This window comes from Lepidochelys kempii, chromosome 2 (genome assembly GCF_965140265.1).
Source record: "Lepidochelys kempii isolate rLepKem1 chromosome 2, rLepKem1.hap2, whole genome shotgun sequence".
NCBI lineage: Eukaryota > Metazoa > Chordata > Testudines > Cheloniidae > Lepidochelys > Lepidochelys kempii.
Window position 1 is genome coordinate 219987373 of NC_133257.1, and position 23012 is coordinate 220010384.

The window sequence follows — 23012 nt, forward strand, 5'->3', positions numbered from 1 at the left end:
CGCAAGGCCCATTCCCTATCCACCTACACACGGGTTTTTTTGTGCAAAAAATGGCTTAGGCTCCTCTCCCCAGCATTTCCTCATGGCTATCTTAGGTGGCAACTCACTCAGTATGGTCGCTTGTATGGATGCCATTTTTAGGTAGCTAAATCTCCCTCTACTTTGTGTAAGCAGCCTAAGCAGCCAGCTGGGGGCTGGGGACTCCACTGGGTTACAATATCCAAGAGCCTGGTTGCTGGGCACAACTAGGTTTGAATCTGCACTCTTCTTGATTTGCAACAGGGACTATCAGCAAACAGAAAGGAGTTAGGAAGCTACATTACTTAGGGAAAGTCTCGTTTGGGGGTTCCAGAGTTCTGCATCAGAAGCTTTTTGGCTGTACAGATCTGCTCTTAAGCAGCTGCTGTAGAAACAGATGTGTCTGATCCAAATGCAGTATTGAAGCTCTTGCAGATATAGATGTTCCATAGTAGCATGGGATTTCTACACCTTCAGCCATTATGAATTTCAATTAACATACTTAGCACATGGTTGAGGATTTTAAAACTTTTCAAGTTGAAAAATCTAATTTACCACTTAATGAGAAAGTATTTTTAATTAAATATTCATTTAGTTCTCCAGTTAATAATTTCTCAAAATGATTTGCTATTTTCTTATTCCTATGGCAGTTTAGTAAACAGTGAACTTTTGAGGATTTGTGCTTATATACTCAAGTTGTATATGGAAAGAGTTCTTTTTCAAATAAAAAAATGATGCCAACAAAATGGCATGAAACCAAGATTATCCAGTTGCTGGTGGCTTTATATCAGTAAGTTTATAGCACATCCCTTTTTAAAGGCTCTTCTTGTCCTATGAAACATCTAAATAGCTTTCATAAATATGAATAGATAAGTCTGAACATTGTGCATATTGTAAACTTGGCAGTGGATAAGCAGGGTGTTTCTAATACTATTTAACTGATTTTTAAAAAAATATTTCACTACAATTTGCAGAAATTAACTAGTATTTTTAGTTGCTTTGTAAATGTGGAGCAAAACCAATATGTATGAGATTACTTCCGTGTCAATTAGAACCATAACAGGTTGAAACACCAGTGGTAGAGATAGGCTACTCCCTCAGTGTGGATGATTTTTATTATAGAAATACTTGGAATAATACTAAATAACTTAATTTTATAGTGTTTCACATATCGTTTCCAAGCCAAATACATGAACCACTACTATTGTGTCCTTAAATTTTTTTACTAATAACTTTATTTAAATAAGACACAGGAACTTCTATACTGAAAAAAAATACAAAACAAAAGCCACACATTTCCTTGTGCAAAGCAATATTGTGTGATAACTCGAATACTGTTCAGCACAGTGGCTAGAAATAACAGTACAGCTATGTACAAAACTTTAAACAATATTTGACAAATTTCTACAGCTGGATGTAGAATACATTTGAGATCAACAACTGCTGGGAAATTTACATGGCAAAGCATTAACTTTAACACATTTGGCTCAAAACCTTCAAATACGCTAAGAACAAATGTGCAACACAATTAATATTTAGTTTCTCATGGAAAATTAAATGAGCATGTAATGTCACTGTAAATATAGTACATCAGAGTTCATCATGGATCTAAAAATCACTTTTTAAAAAAATCTTTCTGGAATCCTAACACCAACAACTGAAACTACAGATTCATATTTGAACACAACCAGCGCATAGAAAGGTCACCATATTGCAATGTTAATCTAAGATGTAAAACATTAGAACAAATTTGCACTTACATCACAGAACAGGTTATTTTTTTCCCTTTAACTTCAATCTACAAAATATATAGTGTTTTCACCAAGGCCTGAGATTAGTAAGGTTCAAGATGGCTGTTGCTGTGTGAGGGCTTCAAAAAGGTTCTTCATGCAAAAATGGTAAAAATAAACAGACCTCCCCCCTTACACTCTCTTTGCAGCTCCATCCTACAGTCAGAACACTGACTGTTTTACAGGCTGCAGGTTTACACCTCGTAACACAACACTAAAAAAAAAACGTTCAGAAGGGAACTGGGCTTCTTTCTCTCAAAAGAATACACAAGTGCAGGATATTTTTTTCCAATTTTGTCAGTAGTTATTGGTGGTGCTATCTTAGTCTTTTCCCACAATTCCTCATCAAAAGAAAAAAAAAAAAAAGCAATGGCATGAATTTAAATGCTGCAGTAGCTGCAGGTGGCTACTCTCCAATTCCTGGGAAAAGGTAAACCACATTCTCTTCGGAGCAGACAACATAAACCTAATTCCACTGAGCTAAAACCAATGGAGCAAGAACATCAAGTTTATTCTGCCTCTGGGCTCCTCTTTGTATCACAGGAAATTATCTTTGAAAGCAATGCTTTTGCAGTTCCAGCACAGTAAGAATATTAGGAAACAGTTCTTGCTATGTACTGTTTTTGAGAAGATGACCCGCCTGCAAGCCCAAAACTATTTTACTAGGGTTTCTTACCCACATTTTAACTGCAAAAACTTTATACAGTAGTAATTTAAGTAAATTAGGGTACTATGAGAAGCTCTGATTAGGCAAACTATTGCTTCTCTCCTTTAAAACATCCACTTGCTCTTTTTGGATTTTAGACCAAAAGCAGAATTATTCACTATGCAAACAGAATGCTGCTCGTGTTGCTTGATAAAATCTGAGAAACCTAATTTCCAACCAGCAAATGAATGAACATTTCCAAAAGAGAAACTAAACATTAATTCGACTCTTAGATGGTAACAGTAGCTTAACTGCCTTAACATCCTTAACTGCCAACATAAACATGAGAGGAAATCCCCACCAACCCTTGTGAAACCTGAATGAATTTTCTGAAATTAAACAAAAACATTCTTGTCTTTTAAAATTGTTTCACACAAAACGTGGAATGTTTCTTATGTACAGCCTAGTACTGAACACTTTATTTGCAACAGCATAACAGTCATTAACTGAGCAACACCTGAAACCTTTAAATGCCACATTTTACATATACTGAAATGACAGTAAATGCAACAGTTGTTTTACTTGTAACCACATGACAAAGTGATGTTGTACATCACCGGTTTGCTGGTTCTCCTCATGTTCACCCATGTCCAGGGTCATCATTCTCCTGGATTTGAATGCACTTATTCCAAGAAAGTGGAATGTAATGAGGAAATATTAATGCATAAAATAAGGAAAGGCAAAAGAGTGATGTTCCCTCTTTAGCTTTTTAGCTGTAAAATATTTATATCCCAATATGATATACATTCCAAGTTACCTGAGTTTAGACTTCGAGAGAAGTACCTGAAGCTAGGCCATAGGGCGGGCACTGTGCAACTGTTGTGGCCATTTTTTTTTTTTTGCATTGTATGTATTACAGAAGTTAGAAACATAAACACCTGGATCAATTGTAAACATAATCCTGAAGTACAGTATTTTCCATAGGACACAACACAGCAAGACATTTTCTATTCAGACAGGCAACTTTTTTGATACAGAGCTTATTTATACTGTAGAATTTGAAACAGAACACAGGACACAGTACTAATCTGGTCATACTATGAAATGCATAGTCTCCACTTAAATGCTTAATGATACACGTTTTTTGCAAGCATTACTGCTTTTTCACAAAAAAATGCTGAATATGAGTTCTGTCCCTGCCAAGAACAGTGTTGAGATATTTTTAAGATGCTGATAAGTATTTTGTTTTGTTCTGAAAAGGTTGCCACTCCATGCAGATGTATTAGTATAGACTCCCCAGTCCTTGTTTCAGGTCAGAGGCCTGCTCCACCTTGGTCTAGATTATCACATAGCTCTGAGGAGAGGAGAGTTCTTCAATCTGAAGTTCCTGCAAAAGCGGCTGTTGCTGTTGGGATGGCTGTTGTTCTGAGACCTCTGTAGAGTCCATTGTGCTGGTGTCATCTGACAGAGATGAGAAGGAGACCCGAGATGAAAGTTGCTCAACAGTCAGAGTGCTCAAAGCTGTGCTTTGACCAGAGTTTGGAGAGTTCTTGAGAGTCAGGTCAGAAGCAGGTAGTAGGGGACCCAGAAGTTTTACAGGACAGAAAGCTGATCCGGTTGGGATGAAATTAACTTTGTTTTTGTCAGGGCATGAAAAGAGCGGGGCTGAGACAGGCTGACGAGACCTACAACGAGACAAACTATTATACACCTGACAAACTGAAAAAGTTTACTATGTGAATAGATTTTGTAGTTCTACAAATTGCTAATATGTGAATGACAAGGAATGGAGTTAATTGGACATAAAGGGGCAAACATCTTCCATATTGATAGTCAGTTGACTGTTTGATCCACAGCATTAAAATAGTATTTATAACAAAAGTGACTAGATACCATTGGACAACATGCAGTTTTCAGCAATAAAATCTACAGTATGTATGCACATGGAAAACTATGATAGTTTATAATGATGAACTTAGACATTTTAGTTTGACAAAACTATTGAAACAGCAGCATATATTTAGGAGTATTAAATCCCTTTTTGGAGAAACTCAGTAAGTTAAAATTCTCCTTTCCTCATCTTCATATATTGGTTTGGAGCCTTCCTCCAGAATCCAACACCACAGCTCCTTAGCCAGCAGGGAATGCTACTAGAGCAGAACATGCCCTCCTGGCTCCTTCCATCCACAGGAGCTATGTATGCAACCAACAGCATAGCCACAGTAGTGCTGGTCTACGGAAAAAAAGATGAAGGCCAAGAGTTTAAATTCTGGTCTCTTGCACAATAGCACACAGAGGTACCTCAAAATTACTAGGCAAACCCTCTATCGTAACTTTGCTACGTCTGTATTTACTTTATACACATTCCCTTTCATTGTGTGTATATATGTGTATGTTTTACATATGTCAAAATATAGCTCAATATGGACTGACAAAAACTGCCTGCTCCCAGCGTTTTCTTTTAAGCCATGAACATTTTATAAAATGAACCCAAACTGACAGCGTTATAAAGAAAAGGGATTTATAAATGCTGGACATATTGTTTTAAAATTAAGTATTTCATGTTTTCTTTGCTTCGCTTTTCTTGTTTGCATTTTATAAACACATTAAAAAGTTCAAGCATAAAATACTCCATTCACCTTCAAGCCAACATGAACACTTGAACTTTTTGCCTGTTCAAACCCTCTAAGAACAGTTTGCTCCTGCAAAACTCATCAGCTGGAGTAGTTTATTCATCTGCAATTGAATAGGTTCAGTAAAAAGGTTTACTGCTTTGCAGATACCAGCTGATATAAAAGGCATTACTTACGACATTTCCTCAAAGACCTTCACTCGCTCACATCCCTCTGGGGGCTCTCGTTTGAACATGTAGCTGTTGTTTGGTTTGGGAGATGAGGCATACTTGGGCAACGGTGAGCTACTCCCACTGTCTGAAAATTTAAAGCAGTTATATTACTAGTGATTGAGAGTGCTTTCATTAAATTTGATTTCCAAACAAGCTGTCTTTTTCACAATTTAGCCTCTAATGCCAGTTCGCCTCTACCACAATGTTTCCTTTATTGCAGACTATTTCTAACACCTTTGTATCGCATATTTCTTCTGAATAAAAGATTCAGTGCAGCAGTAATCTACCATACAACAGCACATAATAGGAGGATATTTTTATCCAGAACACTGCAGATTGAATAAAGCAGACCTGTAATCCTGGAAACAAATAAGTTCTTTATTATGTATTTCGAAAAATGTAAATGAACAGGATAATATGTATAGCACATGCCGAAGAATTACAGTGGTTATGATAATGTGGAGTTCTGTATGCCTTCTCATTGCATAAACATGGTAATTGAAAATGAATATATAAAGCATATACGTTATTAAAAACCTATAGTCCTTAGCAGAAACGTTGCCCTCAATAGCCTCCTGAGTAGCACAGGAGTTAAAGAAAATGAAACAGGTTTGTAATACTGATTCCTCCCTCCAACCTCGCCTGCATAAAAGCTAAATTATGCAGCCAGATTAAGGACCTATAATGAAGTAAAACTTTTAACATTCTTTGTATTCTTCCTTCTAAGCACCAACTGTCTGATATGGGTGTTTTTTGAACCTCTTATTTTCTTCACAGTTTTACTGTTCCTGTTATAAAAGTGAACAGTAGAACCATATAGAGCTGATATACCTGAGATACTGAGCAGGTTTTTCTGTCTCTCTGATCTGTCAGAAAGTAAAGACTCATATTGAAATAGTCTGATAGGTGCAACAGGATGATGTTTAATATTTGGAGGGAACTCAAGTTCATGTTGTCCGATTAAAAAGAAAATTACCTATTTTTCTCATCTTGGCTGTTTAACAACATTTAGTGCAGGGGTTCTCAAACTGGGGGTCGGGACCCCTCGGGGGGTGTGTGTGAAGTCACGAGCTGTTAGCCTCCACCCCAAACCCTGCTTTGCCTCGAGCATTTAGAATGGTGTTAAATATATTAAAAAGTGTTTTTAATTCATAAGGGGGGGGTCGCACTCAGAGGCTTGCTATGTGAAAGGGGTCACCAGTACAAAAGTTTGAGAACCACTGATTTAGCATAAGAAGCTTTTATTTCACTGAGAAATTAAAATGTTTTAAATATGAATATGTGAATATATTTCCCACTGGAATTTGAGGAATTTCTTGGGGTGACATCCACCCTGCTGTTAAGTAGTCTTTGTGATACTGGTAGAGTGGGAGGCAGAGCTAACATTCCCTATCCCGGTTCATCATGAAAATGGAACCTTGTGGTTAAAGAGACAATGTCAACTTGAAATTTAATCAGTTTCAAAGAAGGTTGGGATTCAGTTAAGGATGGGATTCAAAAGTGATTAGGAGACTCACCTGGGAGGTGAGAGATTCAAGATCAAGTCCCTGCTACAGATAAGGAAGAATGTAAGTCTCTGATGTCTTGGCTGAGTGGCCTAACCACTGGACTAAAGGCTATAAGGGGGCCCGGGCCCCACCACAACCAATTTTGAAGACAAAACATTAACCTGGCTTTGGCACTGAACTCCAGGAGAGGGTTCATGGCTGTGAATCCCAAGTGGAAAAAGATGCTTTCCTCTGGCCCAGAGATAGGCACCTAACCTCCTGGGAGGGGAAGAGCGTACGCCAGACCCTTCTCTTCAGCAGTTCCCACTGGCTTGTTTAGGCAGCTCCCCACTCAGCACACTGGCCTTTGTAATTCCCCTTTTATGGCATCTTGTTCTCCTCACACATTGTACAGACAGCCTGGGCACCTACCTCAAGGTTTTGAATTTCGATAGGCTGAAGGGCACCGAAATCCTCCTTGCGAATCCCATCCTAAGAGTAATTTCCATTTCTGTACCTGAGCTCCCCAGACAATTTCTGTGGGTTCACATACACATTTTCCTATTTTTGAATGTTTTATTTTCCCCTATTGTATGAAAGGCCAGCAGAAACACCAAGGAAAAATCTACTAACTGAGGCCACAATCTTGCACTGTGATCCACTAGCACAGACTCCCCATATCCCATGCAGAGACTCAGTGAATCCATTTTAAGTCCACTTTGAGAACCCACAAAAGAGTCTGCAAAAGTTCCGATATAATCATTGCTCATAAATATAAGATACTGAATTTAAATGTTAGGTGTTTTGATAAATCACTATTTCATTTTTAAGGGACACTACCAACTTAGCCACACTTCCTTTGAACAGTACTGCAACTGATTTGAGGACTTTTTTTCCCCTCCAGTTTGTTTACTTTCTTAACAGTACTTCTGCACAGCCTGTTTCACTGTTTCTCCCTCAACAGTCAGAATGGACCTCTTAGTTACAGGATATTAGGTGTTACCTGTAACAAGACAAGTAACAAGCTTCCAAACAGCAGTATGATTTGTCAAGTTGACAGCGTCAAGATCCTTTTAGAATCTATCCACTACTTTGCTAACATGGCTGACCCCATATATAAAGGTCATATGTTGAACTCAGACTGAAATGTGGGTGATCGAATATAATCCCGTGTTCATTTCTCTAGCATTTAAAATTGAAGATCCAGGTTTCCACCTAAAATCTGTTTGGAAATGAGACTATTACTGTTCACTGCACCAATCAATGGAAAACTGTAGACATAACCCTAACAGAGATAACAGCTGAATTCAGAATTTTGTCAATTTTAAGAAGATCTACAATCCTGTTTAGCCAGCTCATCCACTGATCAAGTTTTTAGCATGTTTGGATTTGTTTGCTTGAAACTGTTATAGGACAAAGTAAGTAAGTAAGTAAGTAAGTAAGTAGATATTAATATACTTTTACCAATTTAAGGGCAGATACAAAGTAGAGGGATGATTCACAAGCTAATGGGTGTGTGTGGGGGGGAATGGGGCGGTGTATGTGTGTTACTTACAGAATAGCAAGCCTTTCATTTTGGACAGAATATGTGATTTTGACGTCTGAAGAATACATTTGCTTATGAAGTGAATCACACAGTATATGCTTTGTGCTTCATTTCATAAAACCTTAAAAGGTTTCTTTTCAGGGCTGTGGAAACAAAAATCACAAGCCTGTAATTATACCATTATTTAAAGCAGGAAGGACAGTCTTTACAGTTTCTTAAACTGGTCTTCAGTAGTTCCAGAATCTCGTATGGTAAAGTTTTTACTGAAGTAGTAGTAAGTTCAGAAACATCAACTGTAATTCTAATATTAAAAAAAATAAGTAATGTGTATTTTAATAATCCTGCAAATATTTCTTCCCAAACTCCACCCCTTTGGGAGGCAGGGATGCATGCTTTCCTTCAAAGAAGTCATTATTTTATCTCCATTCACCAGCTAATGGGGTGTACTCTACAAGCCTACATCAACAAAACAAGCATACTGTACCTCTGTATCGGATCTTAACCAGCTCAAGGTTCCAGATTCCTAATGTCACTTCTTAGCTACTCTGAATGGCTGCTCTGCCTTTGTATCATCAAGCATGTGTAACACTGATAACTTTTTGAAATTTCTAAAATGTTTAACCACCACTAAAAAGCTTGCATGGTGGTTGATAAAGTTTCAATCATATTTCCCCTCCATTTTTCACACGACTGTTAGTTGTCAACACTGATTTTGCTGCTGCAAAATATGGTTTAGATGTATTTTTGTTTCTTTCCCATGTTTTGAGTCACATACGCTTAGTTTATTGACACTAGTTTTTAATATTGTCAGTGCTGCAAAGCCAACTATGTCACAAAAGAGCAAGCTCCATTCTGCTCTCCTTGGAACAGTATCAACAACACTGTCAGTTACAATTCCAAAACTAGAAGACTTACTGCTGATGAAGTTACATGAAGAATGGTGAACACTGCTTAATTTTTTGATGTATTGGGCTGAACCTGCAGTGTTGGCAGTTAAAAGCTTACAATTTTAGTAAATGAATGAATCACATTTCATTAAGGTGGCAGTGATAGAAGATTAATAGGAAACAGTAAGATGTAACATTTAAGTCCAGTTTTTTCAGTATTACTACAATGAAGATTGCCTTGGCAAACAATTTTGTCTGGCAGGAGTTCCAAGTTATACAACTGTAAACTTAAAATTTGGATATTTTGAATGCTGTTTTATGCTTTAGAAAATGTTTGCCAAATTTAGTTAAATCGTATACTATTAAACAATATGATTATTTTCACTAATAACCACACACAGATCACATATGTAACGAAATGTTTTTTAATCTCTAGATATGTTTCAGCAACTACAATACTGTCCTGTGACAGTACTTACACAAAAGGGACAGATGTAAGAGATAACCTGCAAATTTTGAGTGGCAGATGGACAAATGAAAAACAAAAAAAAAAAAAAAAAAAAGGAAAAGAGAAACTCTGCAAATGACCCTCAGGATTACTCTTTGTTTTGATAGATTAAAAAAGCCTTTCCAATTAAAAAACAAATGGCATTCTCTATTTATACAGAAAAGTGCCTTTCTGCTTCTAGTCTCTCCATGCACTTTATAAAAACTTTACAAACCATGAGCCAGATCCTGCAGTCCTTATTTAGCCAAAACTAAATGGGAGTTTTGGCCAAGACAGGATTGAAGGATACAGCTCCATATATAAAGGAGTCCTTTGAACAGCCATCACTGAAGTGCAGCTAATATTGGGATGGAATATACAAACTAAGTAATAATGTACAGAACACTAAAAAGATTTAGCCCAGGTGGTTTATCAGAATACTACAGAAAATGGAAACCTTGGGTGCAGAATATAGAATCCAGGTGGACAGAATATAGTTACTCAAACTGGAATTTAGCCAGGACATTGTCTTTGTGAAAATGCAATGGGACTTTTAGTAAACGCACAGGAGTTCATTTTTATGTTTCACTGAAAAGATGGCACCTCTATCAGCATGTTGCTTGGGGCACCCAGTTTACAGCACCATTCTGCGGCCTACAAGTAGTACTTAAAAGTGAATACTTATCACTAAATCATTCAAGAAAAGGTAATACATTGTAAAGGTATTTTCCCCGATATAAAATATATTTTAAAGCAGGCTGTTTATACATTAGGATTGTTTTTGTCTAATTTACCTCTCCTGCCCCAGGTATAAAATTATCCTGTCCTACTTTCTGCGTACTCATCATTACCTTTTCTTCTCCTCTCTCCATGAGACTAGAATTACCTCAGTATTACTCTTCTCCGAAACTCTTCTCAAGGGGGGTGGGGAATAGCTCAGTGGTTGAGCATTGGCTTGCTAAACCCAGGGTTGTGAGTTCAATCCTTGAGGGGGCCATTTAGGGATCTGGGGCAAAAATTGGGGATTGGTCCTGCTTTGAGCAGGGGGTTGGACTAGATGACCTCTTGAGGTCCCTTCCCTTCCAACCTTGATATTCTATGATTCTAACACAAATGTTGCTAAAATAAATCCTAGAGGAACTGCAGCATATCAAGTATTTAGCAATTTAAGAGTTACTATGCTAGATTGCTAGGCAAGGGACCATTATGGAGGTAATCTACATACAAAAAAAAACTTTAACCAACTCTTCGACTGGTTGACTCCCCAATGAGAAACCACATTCTACATTACAATTTTAACAGGATAGGTTTAGAGAGCTCAAGTATTCCTCCAGAAGACAGGGTCTCAAAAGTTAATTCTAGGTGCACTAGAGTCACATCAGTGTCACAGATCTGCATCCCAATAATGCAAACGTTGTAGAGTTGGTAGCCTTAATGTAATGAAATTTTCTCCTCACATGCTCTCATCAATGTTGTTCAGAATCACCTTCCCATTGCAGAAACTGTTATGGTTCCCCTCACCAGAGTTAACTTTCATTTTCTGTTGAAAAATTCATTAGATTAAGTAGATACTTATAGAAATGTAATCTAAACAGCTGATCTGGTTCAAAGAGCAGCAAATGAGGGCCTGTGGCCAAAGCACAGCTTTACACAAGAAAGAAAAGATGCTTTAGAAATGTAAATCCGTGCTGTGTCTGGACAGCGGGTTGGCTCCCCTTACTGCTCATGTGGCTCAATTAACTATTAACTTTCATTTTCGACTCAGAAAAACATTCATGAGCAGTTTAATGCTGTTTTGATTTATTATTGAAAAATATAATTAAGTTTTTTAACTGGAAGGGAAAATGAGGCCCAAATCAGGGAAGAAACAGAATACATCATCTGGGATTTAAAATACCTACATTTTGTTTGCATGTAGTAGCAAGCTTTTCAAATCTTAAAATGTCTGACTGCAAAGAAGGACATACGTTGTTCATCAGACAGTTGAATTTTAATATCACGTAAGAACCCTTGAATCTGAAATGGTGAAAGTCACTGCATCCATTTTTTCTAGAGTCAACAATTAATGCTGTTAATTAGCAATGCCACAGTTACTAAATGATGTCTACAGAAACTGGCTATAAATTTACTTAAAAAAACCCCCATAGCCTTGGTTGTGCTGTGATTTAACTTTTTTTGGTGGTGGGGAAGGGAAAGAAGCAGCTAATTTTAATCAATTTAGTCTGATGCTTCTATCCAGAACAGATATCCCTTTCTTCCTGAAGCAGTCCTATTCCCACACTACTATTCTGAACTGAGGGTCAAAGGCCTATTTCTGGCTACAGTATCACTTCTAAATCAGCGCTAACTGCTTAGGTTTCCCAACACATGCTACAGTTGTTTTTCTTGTTTACATGTCCTCATGTAAGAATGTCAAAAGTAGAGTGTGGCAAAGAGAGGAAGCTTAATTTTCATATTGATTAAATATAAAACCTTTGTCTTATTATTTTCAGAATGATAATTAAGCTATTTTGTCATATCCGCATGCCCGGTATAATACAAATATTACTGACTTTATAACTTTACAAACTAGCATGTTTGTCACTGATGCTACGTTCACATACAATAAGGCTGACAATAAAAACCTAGTATTACAGCCAGGCCTAAGATCCACGTACAGAGCAAATGCCACTGCTACTTTTGAAACTCAGTAGCAAAACTAAGTAACTGTCAACTTCCTCAAAGAATAGAAGACCTGCCATGTGAAAAGCAATTCAAATTTGAAACAAAATACTTCAGTTCTAGTCTTCATTTTCTAACCAGAAGATATCCAAGAAATATAACTTTAAAACAAAAAGCTTAAAAGTCCACATTCTTAAAAATATTTTTAAAAAATCCCACCCATTGTATTATACTTCCACACAAATAAAAGATTTTCCTTTAGAATGTTTATATTCATTTCACTTGTTGTCAAGTTTAGATTTGTGCATTCCTAACTAAAAACGGAATAAATTTCTTTGCTTTTTAGTGTATGTGTTTTGAGTTGACTAATTTTCTTAAACTGTGAATGTTTTTGATGGTGGCAGTCTATTTAGTGATTTGACCTGGACAAAGCAACACAGAACTTGCAGATAAACTGAAAAGGGTTATCTATTTTTGCCCTCCTGGTCTCTGCTGATTTTGGAGTCAGGCCAACTCCCACACTGTATCAAGACTTATGTGAGTCTGATCTTTTCTAGATGATAAACATCTAGAATTCTACAATTAATTCCCCTTCTTCCTGAATTAAAGACAGACAGGTAACATTCTTCAGGACCAAGAACAGTCCGTATTCCCCATAAAAAGAATTTTATTCTATCCAGATTATACAATACTAAAAGGTGTATTAAAAAAATCAGCAGAGAATATACATAGGAAAGAGTGTAAAACCTTAACTGCACCACTCAGCATCGTGCTGTATTTAGCACACTAGTGAATCAATTCCAAAATCTTAAGTAAAAACTCATTTTCTTTTTGTAACTAAGACATTCAGAAATTCAGAAATTTGAATACAAATTATCTCAGTAGAATCCATTGCTTGACCCTTTCACAGACACATGCTGTCCTCCCACCAACAATGTAGTCTGTCTCTTTAGCCCACTTAGACTTCAATTAGTAACCCAGAAGCCATTGAGCCATTCAATTGGCAAACAGTATTGCCCAAAATCCACATATTAGATTTGTGAAAATGCTAAAACTTCATCCCAGGAGTGACACCCAAAGTTGCTCTTAAACAGGTCTCTTGTGACACAGACCTCGTGCTAAAGCTCTTAGGCTAGTTGATGATTCTTCCAAACACATACACATCAGAGCAATTTAGACATTTTTAGTAATTCTACAAACTTTTATGCACGTGCTTAACTGTAAACATGTTTCAGAGTAACAGCCGTGTTAGTCTGTATTCGCAAAAAGAAAAGGGGTACTTGTGACCTTAGAGACTAACCAATTTATTTGAGCATAAGCTTTCGTGAGCTACAGCTCACTTCATCGGATGCATACTGTGGACAGTACAGAAGATCTTTTTATACACACAAAGCATGAAAAAATAGGTTTTTACCACTACAAAAGGTTTTCTCTCCCTCCACCCCACTCTCCTGCTGGTAATAGCTTATCTAAAGTGATCACTCTCCTTACAATGTGTATGATAATCAAATTGGGCCATTTCTAGCACAAATCCAGGGTTTAACAAGAACGTCTGAGGAGGTGAGGGGGGGTAGGAAAAAACAAGGGGAAATAGGTTACCTTGCATAATGACTTAGCCACTCCCAGTCTCTATTCAAGCCTAAGTTAATTGTATCCAATTTGCAAATGAATTCCAATTCAACAGTCTCTTGCTGGAGTCTGGTTTTGAAGTTTTTTTGTGGTAATATCGCAACTTTCATGTCTGTAATCGCGTGACCAGAGAGATTGAAGTGTTCTCCGACTGGTTTATGAATGTTATAATTCTTGACATCTGATTTGTGTCCATTTATTCTTTTACGTAGAGACTGTCCAGTTTGACCAACGTACATGGCAGGGGGGCATTGCTGGCACATGATGGCGTATATCACTTTGGTGGATGTGCAGGTGAACGAGCCTCTGATAGTGTGACTGATGTTATTAGGCCCTGTGATGGTGTCCCCTGAATAGATATGTGGGCACAGTTGGCAACGGGCTTTGTTGCAAGGATAGGTTCCTGGGTTAGTGGTTCTGTTGTGTGGTATGTGGTTGTTGGTGAGTATTTGCTTCAGGTTGGGGGGCTGTCTGTAGGCAAGGACTGGCCTGTCTCCCAAGATTTGTGAGAGTGTTGGGTCATCCTTCAGGATAGGTTGTAGATCCTTAATAATGCGTTGGAGGGGTTTTAGTTGGGGGCTGAAGGTGACGGCTAGTGGCGTTCTGTTATTTTTTTTTGTTAGGCCTGTCCTGCAGTAGGTGACTTCTGGGAACTCTTCTGGCTCTATCAATCTGTTTCTTCACTTCCGCAGGTGGGTATTGTAGTTGTAAGAATGCTTGATAGAGATCTTGTAGGTGTTTGTCTCTGTCTGAGGGGTTGGAGCAAATGCGGTTGTATCGCAGAGTTTGGCTGTAGACAATGGATCGTATGGTGTGGTCAGGGTGAAAGCTGGAGGCATGTAGGTAGGAACAGCGGTCAGTAGGTTTCCGGTATAGGATGGTGTTTATGTGACCATCGTTTATTAGCACTGTAGTGTCCAGGAAGTGGATCTCTTGTGTGGACTGGACCAGGCTGAGATTGATGGTGGGATGGAAACTGTTGAAATCATGGTGGAATTCCTCAAGGGCTTCTTTTCCATGGGTCCAGATGATGAAGATGTCACCAATATAGCGCAAGTAGAGTATGGGCGTTAGGGGACGAGAGCTGAGGAAGCGTTGTTCTAAGTCAGCCATAAAAATGTTGGCATACTGTGGGGCCATGCGGGTACCCATAGCAGTGCCGCTGATTTGAAGGTATACATTGTCCCCAAATGTAAAATAGTTATGGGTAAGGACAAAGTCACAAAGTTCCCAGAGGTCACCTACTACAGGACAGGCCTAACAAAGAAAATAACAGAACGCCACTAGCCGTCACCTTCAGCCCCTTCAGCACCTTCCAGTTGAACTGGAATTCATTTGCAAATTGGATACAATTAACTTAGGCTTGAATAGAGACTGGGAGTGGCTACGTCATTATGCAAGGTAACCTATTTCCCCTTGTTTTTTCCTACCCCCTCTCCCCTCCTCAGACGTTCTCGTTAATCCCTGGATTTGTGCTGGAAATGGCCCAACTTGATCATCATACACATTGTAAGGAGAGTGATCACTTTAGATAAGCTATTACCAGCAGGAGAGTGAGGTTGGGGGAGAGAAAACCTTTTGTAGTGGTAAACACCTATTTTTTCATGCTTTGTGTGTATAAAAAAGATCTTCTATACTTTCCACAGTATGCATCCGATGAAGTGAGCTGTAGCTCACGAAAGCTTATGCTCAAATAAATTGGTTAGTCTCTAAGGTGCCAACTGTAAACATGTTAGTTATCTCACTAAAAATCAATGTTTAGACAGAAGCCTAAATTTGTTAATGCTGTAAGGGAAACTGTTCTCAAACTGACATTTTCTTGAGTTAAAAAACGGTTACTTACTTTCTCATAACTGTTGTTCTTCGAGATGTGTTGTTCACGTCCATTCCACATTAGGTGTGCACACGTTGCGTGCACGAGCGTCGGAAACTTTTTCCCTTAGTGGCTCCCGCTGGGCTGGCGGGGCCCCTGAGTGGCGCCACTGCGCCGTGCAGATATACCCCTGCCGCCCAACCCCCTCCGGTTCCTTCTTGCCGGTGACTCCGACAGACGGGTAGGAGGGTGGGTGGTGGAATGGACGTGAACAACACATCTCGAAGAACAACAGTTACGAGAAGGTAAGTAACCGTTTTTTCTTCGAGGGCTTGTTCACGTCCATTCCACATTAGGTGAATCACAAGCTTACCTCTGGAGGAGGGTTAGGAGTCCTGGAACAACTGATTGGAGGACCGCTCTGCCAACCGCTGCGTCCCCTCTGGCTTGCTGGTTGACCGCATAGTGGGTCATGAAGGTGTGCACCTAGGACCAGGTGGCTGCTCTGCAGATCTCCTGGATTGGGACCTGTGCCAGGGACCTGTGCCGTGGAAGTTGCTTGTGCCCTGGTCGAGTGGGCTGTGACTGCTGGGGCCGGAACACCTGCGAGCTCATAGCATGCTCGGATGCAGCTTGTTATCCAAGATGAGATCCGCTGCGCCGACACCGGGAGGCCTTTCATCCTCTCGGCTATGGCCACGAACAGCTGCGCGGATTTACAAAAGGGCTTGGTGCGCTCCAAATAGAACGCCAGCGCTCGACAGACATCCAGGGTGTGTAGGCTGCGGTGACTTGGGTTCATATGGGGACATGTTTGGAAAAAACACCAGCAGACAAATGTCCTGGCCCAAATGGAATTGCGAGACCACCTTAGGGAGGAACCTGGGGTGTGGTCAGAGCTGCACCTTATCCTTGTGAAACACTGTGTACAGTGGCTCAGAGATGAGAGCCCTCAGCTCAGACACCCTTCTGGCCGAGGTAATGGCCACCAGAAATGCCACCTTCCAGGAAAGGTGGAGGCGGCAGAAGGTAGTGAGGGACTCGAACGGGGACCCCATGAGCTTAGAGAGGACAAAGTTAAGGTTCCAAGGAGGGACTGCGGGGCGTGAGTACAGAAACATCCTCTCCAATCCTTTAAGGAACCGTCCCACCACTGGGTGGCAAAACAATGAGCCCCCCAAAAACCCCGGATGGAAGGCAGAGATGGCTGCCAGGTGCACTTTGAGTGAGGACAGGGCCAGCCCCTGCTGCTTGAGGTGCAGGGGGTACTCGAGTATGGCTTGCACCGGGGCCTGGCACGGCCGCACCCATTGGAGCTCACACCAACACGAGAACCTTTTCCACTTGGCCATATAAGTAGCCCTGGTAGAGGGCTTCCTACTGCCAAGCAGAATCTGCTGCACAGGAAGGGAGCACTGGCTCTCCAAGGCGTTTAGCCACAGAACTTCCACACCATCAAGTGTAGTGATTGCAGGTCGGGGTGGAGAAGCTGCCCGCCGTCCTGCATGATGAGGTCCTGATGTAGGGGCAGGACTACCAGGGCCTCCACCAACAGCTCTAGGAGCGTTGTGTACCAGTGATGGCAGGGCCATGCCAGGGCGATGAGGACCACTGCCACCCTGTCTCTGCGTACCTTGAGCAGGACCTTGTGTACCATGGGGAGCGGGGGAAAAGCATACATCAAGCCCCCTTCCCATGGGATCGCAAACACGTCTGCGACTGAGCCTGGACTGTGGCCCTGTAACGAGCAGAACCGCAGGCACTAGGTGTTGGCCCTGGTGGCAAACAGGTCTACCCGGGGAAACCCCCACCTGCAGAAGAGCGAAAGCACGATGTCCACTCTGAGCGTCCACAGCAGGGAGTCCAGCATGCTCCTTGGGGCTGTCACTACCAAGTCCAGGGGGGTCCCTGCCTGGGCGATACACCTGAGCGAACCACGCCTGCAGAGCCCTGAGTCTCAGTCTGGCATGCCTGACCACACGCGTGCATGCTGCTATGTGGCCCAGCAGCCGCAGGGAGGCCACCGCTTGCTGGATAGCCCAGAATTGAGATACTGGAAGGCTTGCCCTGGCCTGATCTGCGTCCAGGACTGCCCCTATGAATTCCACATTCTGCATGGGCTTGAGAGTGGACTTGGGGACGTTGATCAGGAGTCCCAGCTCGCGGAACACTCTCAGGGTCACCTCCACATGGCCCCACACTTCTGCTTTGGATCGACCCGTCAGGAACCAGTCGTCGAGATACGGGTAAACCCGGACTCTCTGCCTCTGTAAGAAGGTCGCCACCACTGCCATGCATTTCGTGAACACTCGTGGGGCTGCAGATAGACTGAACGGGAGAACCACAAACTGGTAATGTCCTTGGCCCACGGTGAAGTGCAGGAACCGCCAATGTGTTGGGTGGATGGCGATATGAAAGTACATGTCCTTCATGTCGAGGGGAGCGTACCAGCCTCCCAGATCCAGGGAAGGGATGATGGTGCCCAGAGAGATCATGCGGAACTGGGCCTTGACCAGGAACTTGTTGACCCCACGCAGGTCTAAAATGGGATGAAGGTCCTCTTTGGCCTTGGGGATGAGGAAGTACCAGGAGAAGAAACCTTTCCCCCTTAGGCCGTGCGGCACCGCCTCTACTGCCCCCAGCAACGAGCGAACCTTGTTCTCTAGGAGATGCTCATGAGAGGGGTCCCTGAAGAGGGATGGGGAAGGGGGGTGGGAGGGAGGGAAGGAAGGAAGAGAATTGCAGCGAGTACCCATTCCGTACTGTGTGTAAGACCCAACGTAAGGTCCCAATGTAATGCTGGACCATGCATGGGAGAAACGGGCCAGGCGGTTCAGGAAACAAGGGGACAGATCCGGTGACTGGTCTGGTATGCAGTCCTGAAGCGCACCTTCAAAAGCCTGGCTTAGTGCCTGGCTGGGATTTGTGCTGACCGTGGTTCTGACCCGGCGCATTATTGTTGTTGTTATTGCGCCATCGCCCGTTATCCCTGCCTCGCCTACGGTAAGGTTCATACCTATGGACGAGGCTGGTACTGGCGCTGAGGGGGAGGCTGAGGCTTAAAAGGCTTCCTCTGCGTCACCGGGGCGTGCATATCCAGTGACTTACGTGTAGCCCTCAAGTCCTTGAGGCTATGCAGCCTCGCATCTGTCTGGTTCGAAAAGAGCCTGGACCCTTCAAAGGGGAGGTCCTGAAGCATACTCTAGACCTCAGACGGCAGGCCTGACTCCTGCAGCCACATCGAGCCTCATGACCACCCCTGACACAATTGTTCTGGCCACCGCAACTGCTGAATCCAGGGAGGCCTGGAGAGAGGTCTTAGTGACTGCCTTGCCCTCGTCCACCAGGGCCATAAACTCCTGTTGGGAACCTTGCAGCAGGCTGTCCTTAAGCTTCCCCACCGCTGCCCAGGAGTTAAAATTATGCCTGTTGAGGATGGCCTGCTGGTTAGTGATCCTCAACTGAAGGCCCCCTGACAAGTACACTTTTCTGACAAAAAGGTCCAGACATTTTGCCTCCTTGGCCATAGGTGCCGGGGCCTGTTGTCCATGGCGCTCCCTTTCGTTCACCACAGAGACCACCAGGGAGCACGGACTTGGGTGGCAGAACAAGAATTCGTAGCCCTTTGACGGGGCAAAGTACTTGCACTCCACACCTTTGACCTTTGGAGCGCTGGAGGCAGGGGTCTGCCATATAGTCTTATAATTCGATTGGATGGTCTTAATGAGCGGGAGCACTAGTCTAGATGGACCTTCGGGGCTCAAAATGTCCAAGATGGGGTCCTCCTGCTCAACTGTCTCCTCGGCCTGCAACCCCAAGTACTGGGCAACCCCATGTAGTAGCTCCTGGTGGGCTCTGTGGTCTAATGGGTGGAGGGCTGGACACCGCTGTTCCTGCCACTGCCTCATCTGGGGACGATGAGGAGGTTAGCAGCTGCTCACCCCACTCTGGCTGGTCCTCCCACTCCCCTTCTTCCATGGGAAGGGCCTCCGGCTCGGGCTGAGGCAGGAGACCTCGATGCTGGTCTCTCCGGTTTATCCTGGGGAGATGCTGGAGGCCTGGATACGGTAGCTTCCAGTGCCATCGGTGCGGGGAAGGGGACTGCTGCACCAAGCAGCTCGCCCTGGATGGGGCCCCTTGGCGCCGTTGATAGGCCCAATGAGTCTAGAAAGGCCAATGACCTGGCAGCCCCCACTGGGGGTTCCACCCTGTTTGAGGGTCCTTGCTGTCCGGAGCACAGTGTGAGTAACTGTTATGACTGGAGTCGGTGCTGGACTGCAGTGATGCTGACTGCGAAGGCCACGGCAGTGCCAATGATCTGTGCTGGCGGGAGGTCAACAAGCGGCTCCTAATGGAATGGGAGCAAGACCGGTACTGATATCCCCAGGACCAGGACTGGCGCCCTCGGGACTGGGATTGGCATCTGCGGGAGTCCTCTGGAGAGGGCTGTCTTGACTCCTCCTGGTGCTGGCCTCTAATTGGTGCCAGAGAGCGTCGTGCCTCTTCTGTTACTTCCTCGTGCCGACCCACTCCCTGTACCACGACTTCCTTCTGAGCCACGGGTAACTGGGAGTCTGCAGACACGGAGCTCTATCTGGACCAACTCCGGGAGCGATGCCGGGACGGTGTCCTCGAATGGCACAGCACTGCCGGCTTACCCCTTGACGGCACCCATGACATGGGTGCCAGAGGATTCTCCCTGTATGGGAGGCAGCTTGTCACCGACAGTTCAATGAGGTCCTTTGCCGCTTCAAAGGTGCCAGGCGTGGAGGGCTGATCCATTAAGTCCTCAAGCCCATTGTCCGCACTGAGCTCACTTCGGCCTGGGCTCGGTGGGACTTGCGGTGCTGAAGCCACTGGTGCCAGCGCCGGTAGAGCGACCTTCCCACTCTTATCAGTGCTCGGGGCCTTGGAAGGTGCCGGCCTCCGACGCGGGGAACATCTGTGCCTTCCTTTTGGCTGCGCTGTGGGCTGCACCAGGGAGGACGAGCGGTGCCCGGGCCTAGTCTGGTGCTCTGGGGCCAATGGCTTTCGGTGTTTAGCCAGTGCTGGGTCTCCCGACGGCTCTGAGGCACTATGCACCGAGGAAGCCGGAGTAGGCGTCAGGCGCTCCAGGCCCAGTGGTTGCAATGCGGCTTCCATCAACAACTGCTTTAAACGAAAGTCTCTTTCTTTCTTTGTTCTTGGCTTGAACGCCTTGCAAATCCTACACCGCTCAGTTTGATGTTCTTCCCCCAGGCAATGGGGACACGAGCCGTGGGGGTCACTAATTGGCATAGGCTTGCGGCACGTGGCACAAGTCTTAAACCCGTGGGCCTGCGGCATGCCCCACAGCGGGTGCTGGAAGCCTCCAGGCACCTAATCACTTAAGTGTCCATAACCAAGTTATGCTAACTAACTGATAACAGCTATCTATGAGAAAGGCTAAGGGACTGCTCTCATCCAAGAGAGAGAGGTTGTTCCAACGCTGCCACGGATGGTAAGAAGGAACTGGAGGGGGTCAGGCGGCAGGGGTATATACGCATGGTGCAGTGGCATATATATACTCAGGGGCCCCGCTGGGAGCCTCTAAGGGAAAAAATTTCCGACGCTCATGCACGTGACACGTGCACGCCTAATGTGGAATGGACGTGAACAAGCACTCGAAGAACAATTCTTACTTACAGCTAACTGAAATAAGTTTTGGTTTTTTTATTTTAAACCTATAGCAAGAACAGACTGAAAAGGAGTAACATTACATTACTTTGGACAACTTTCCTAAACAATTCATAGCTATTGAAATAATGCATCAAGAACAGGCTACCTCTAAAAAGAAAAAGAAAATTAAAATTCCCGATCAAATGATCTGTCTTTGGTCAGTAAAATAGGGGCATTTTACAATTTTTACTCAGGTTTACAGCAATATTTTAAAATTGACAAAACAATGGTACCATATATGCAACAGATCTCCTGTTTAGTGAGCCAACTCCTACTCTGAGAAAAAATTCCAATCTTTAGAAGTAGTAGGTGATCAGGAAACAAAAGACAAACTACTAAAAGCATAACCCTGGAAACAAAAAAAACCAAAAAGAATAATAAAAGGAAAATTAATCTGGCCAGTCACAAAACAAATTAGATTTTTAACTGAAACTAAAAAACTATTCTGTCATTCTGTAGGTACTGGAAATGAAGTTTATGAATGCTGGGATTCCCCATTCACACAAGACATTTTCTCTCCAACATGTGTACTGCTACTAGTACAAAGGCTAATGATACTGCAGCGTACAGTATTGCTACTTACATCTTTGTGTATTACATCATTTATCTGTTAACTCTTTCAAATACTGGAACCCTACCAAGTTCCATTGCCATTTAAAACCTTGACAGAGAAAAGTGAAAGATATTGACAGTGGTTTGAATGTAAAATTTAACTAAGAAGTCATTCAGAAATCCTGTTCAGTTATGCAATGCAGCCAAATACAAATTCATCAGCAAGTTCCCACTATTAACTGTTGCATCCCACTGGATAGTTACAAATATAAAGTTAGAAAAATGCAAAATCATATTTTGAACAAGGTTCATAAACATTCAGATTCACCATTTTGATCAGCAAGTAACCCACTCACATGATGAATAGATTCTACATACTCCTTTATAAAACACTTTTTTGGAACATATATTTGTTGCTTTCTGCATTCTTCATGCTATACCCTTCATACGTACTTCTTACTCTGCTGTGCTCCTCTGACATATTTATGGAAGATGTTTGTGAAATTTCACAAACAAGAGGGGAAAACATATGTTCACAAACAAAACCAATTTTAAGATGAATCCTCGTCCGCAATCCCACTACAACAACTGAACAAAAAAAAAAAAAAAAATTGATGTAATGAGTAAAATGAAGGTAGTAGTAAATGCAGGACACCACAGGCTATCTCAGTATGCTCAAATGGATGGTTCAACTCTCACCTTTATCACGGTCATATAGCAAATCTTCTGTTGAGCAAGGACTCCCATCCTGAGATTCCGGAGGGCAAAAGGGAGAGACACATGGTGAGTGGCTGCTGCAGCTGCTGCTGCGCTCTTGGACAGAGGGAGTCTGTGTATCAATGCTACGCGTGCTACTGCTACGATAATGAGCAGGCAAGGGTGCTCTTCGACCATCAGGAATATCCAAAGGCTGCAACAGAAACAACGCTTAGATTATATAGGAAGGGCTGATTC

The 23012-nt window shown here is 42.6% G+C and overlaps 1 protein-coding gene across 5 annotated transcripts in view; it reads right to left on the reverse strand.

The window, feature by feature from the left end:
- Nucleotides 1–1804: 1804 nt before the first annotated feature.
- The window catches only part of GLCCI1 (glucocorticoid induced 1), a 102998-nt gene continuing 81790 nt past the window's right edge, over nucleotides 1805–23012 (reverse strand). For 3 of the 5 annotated variants that reach the window (XM_073333857.1, XM_073333856.1, XM_073333855.1), the window contains 3 exons: nucleotides 22758–22968; nucleotides 5264–5384; nucleotides 1805–4139 (listed from right to left, as the gene is read on the reverse strand). In XM_073333857.1, the coding sequence (XP_073189958.1) occupies nucleotides 3791–4139; nucleotides 5264–5384; nucleotides 22758–22968 (681 nt within the window). In that variant the 3' untranslated portion in view covers nucleotides 1805–3790. The remainder of the gene's footprint in view (nucleotides 4140–5263; nucleotides 5385–22757; nucleotides 22969–23012) is intronic. The other 2 variants (XM_073333859.1, XM_073333858.1) reach the window with 1 other exon arrangement.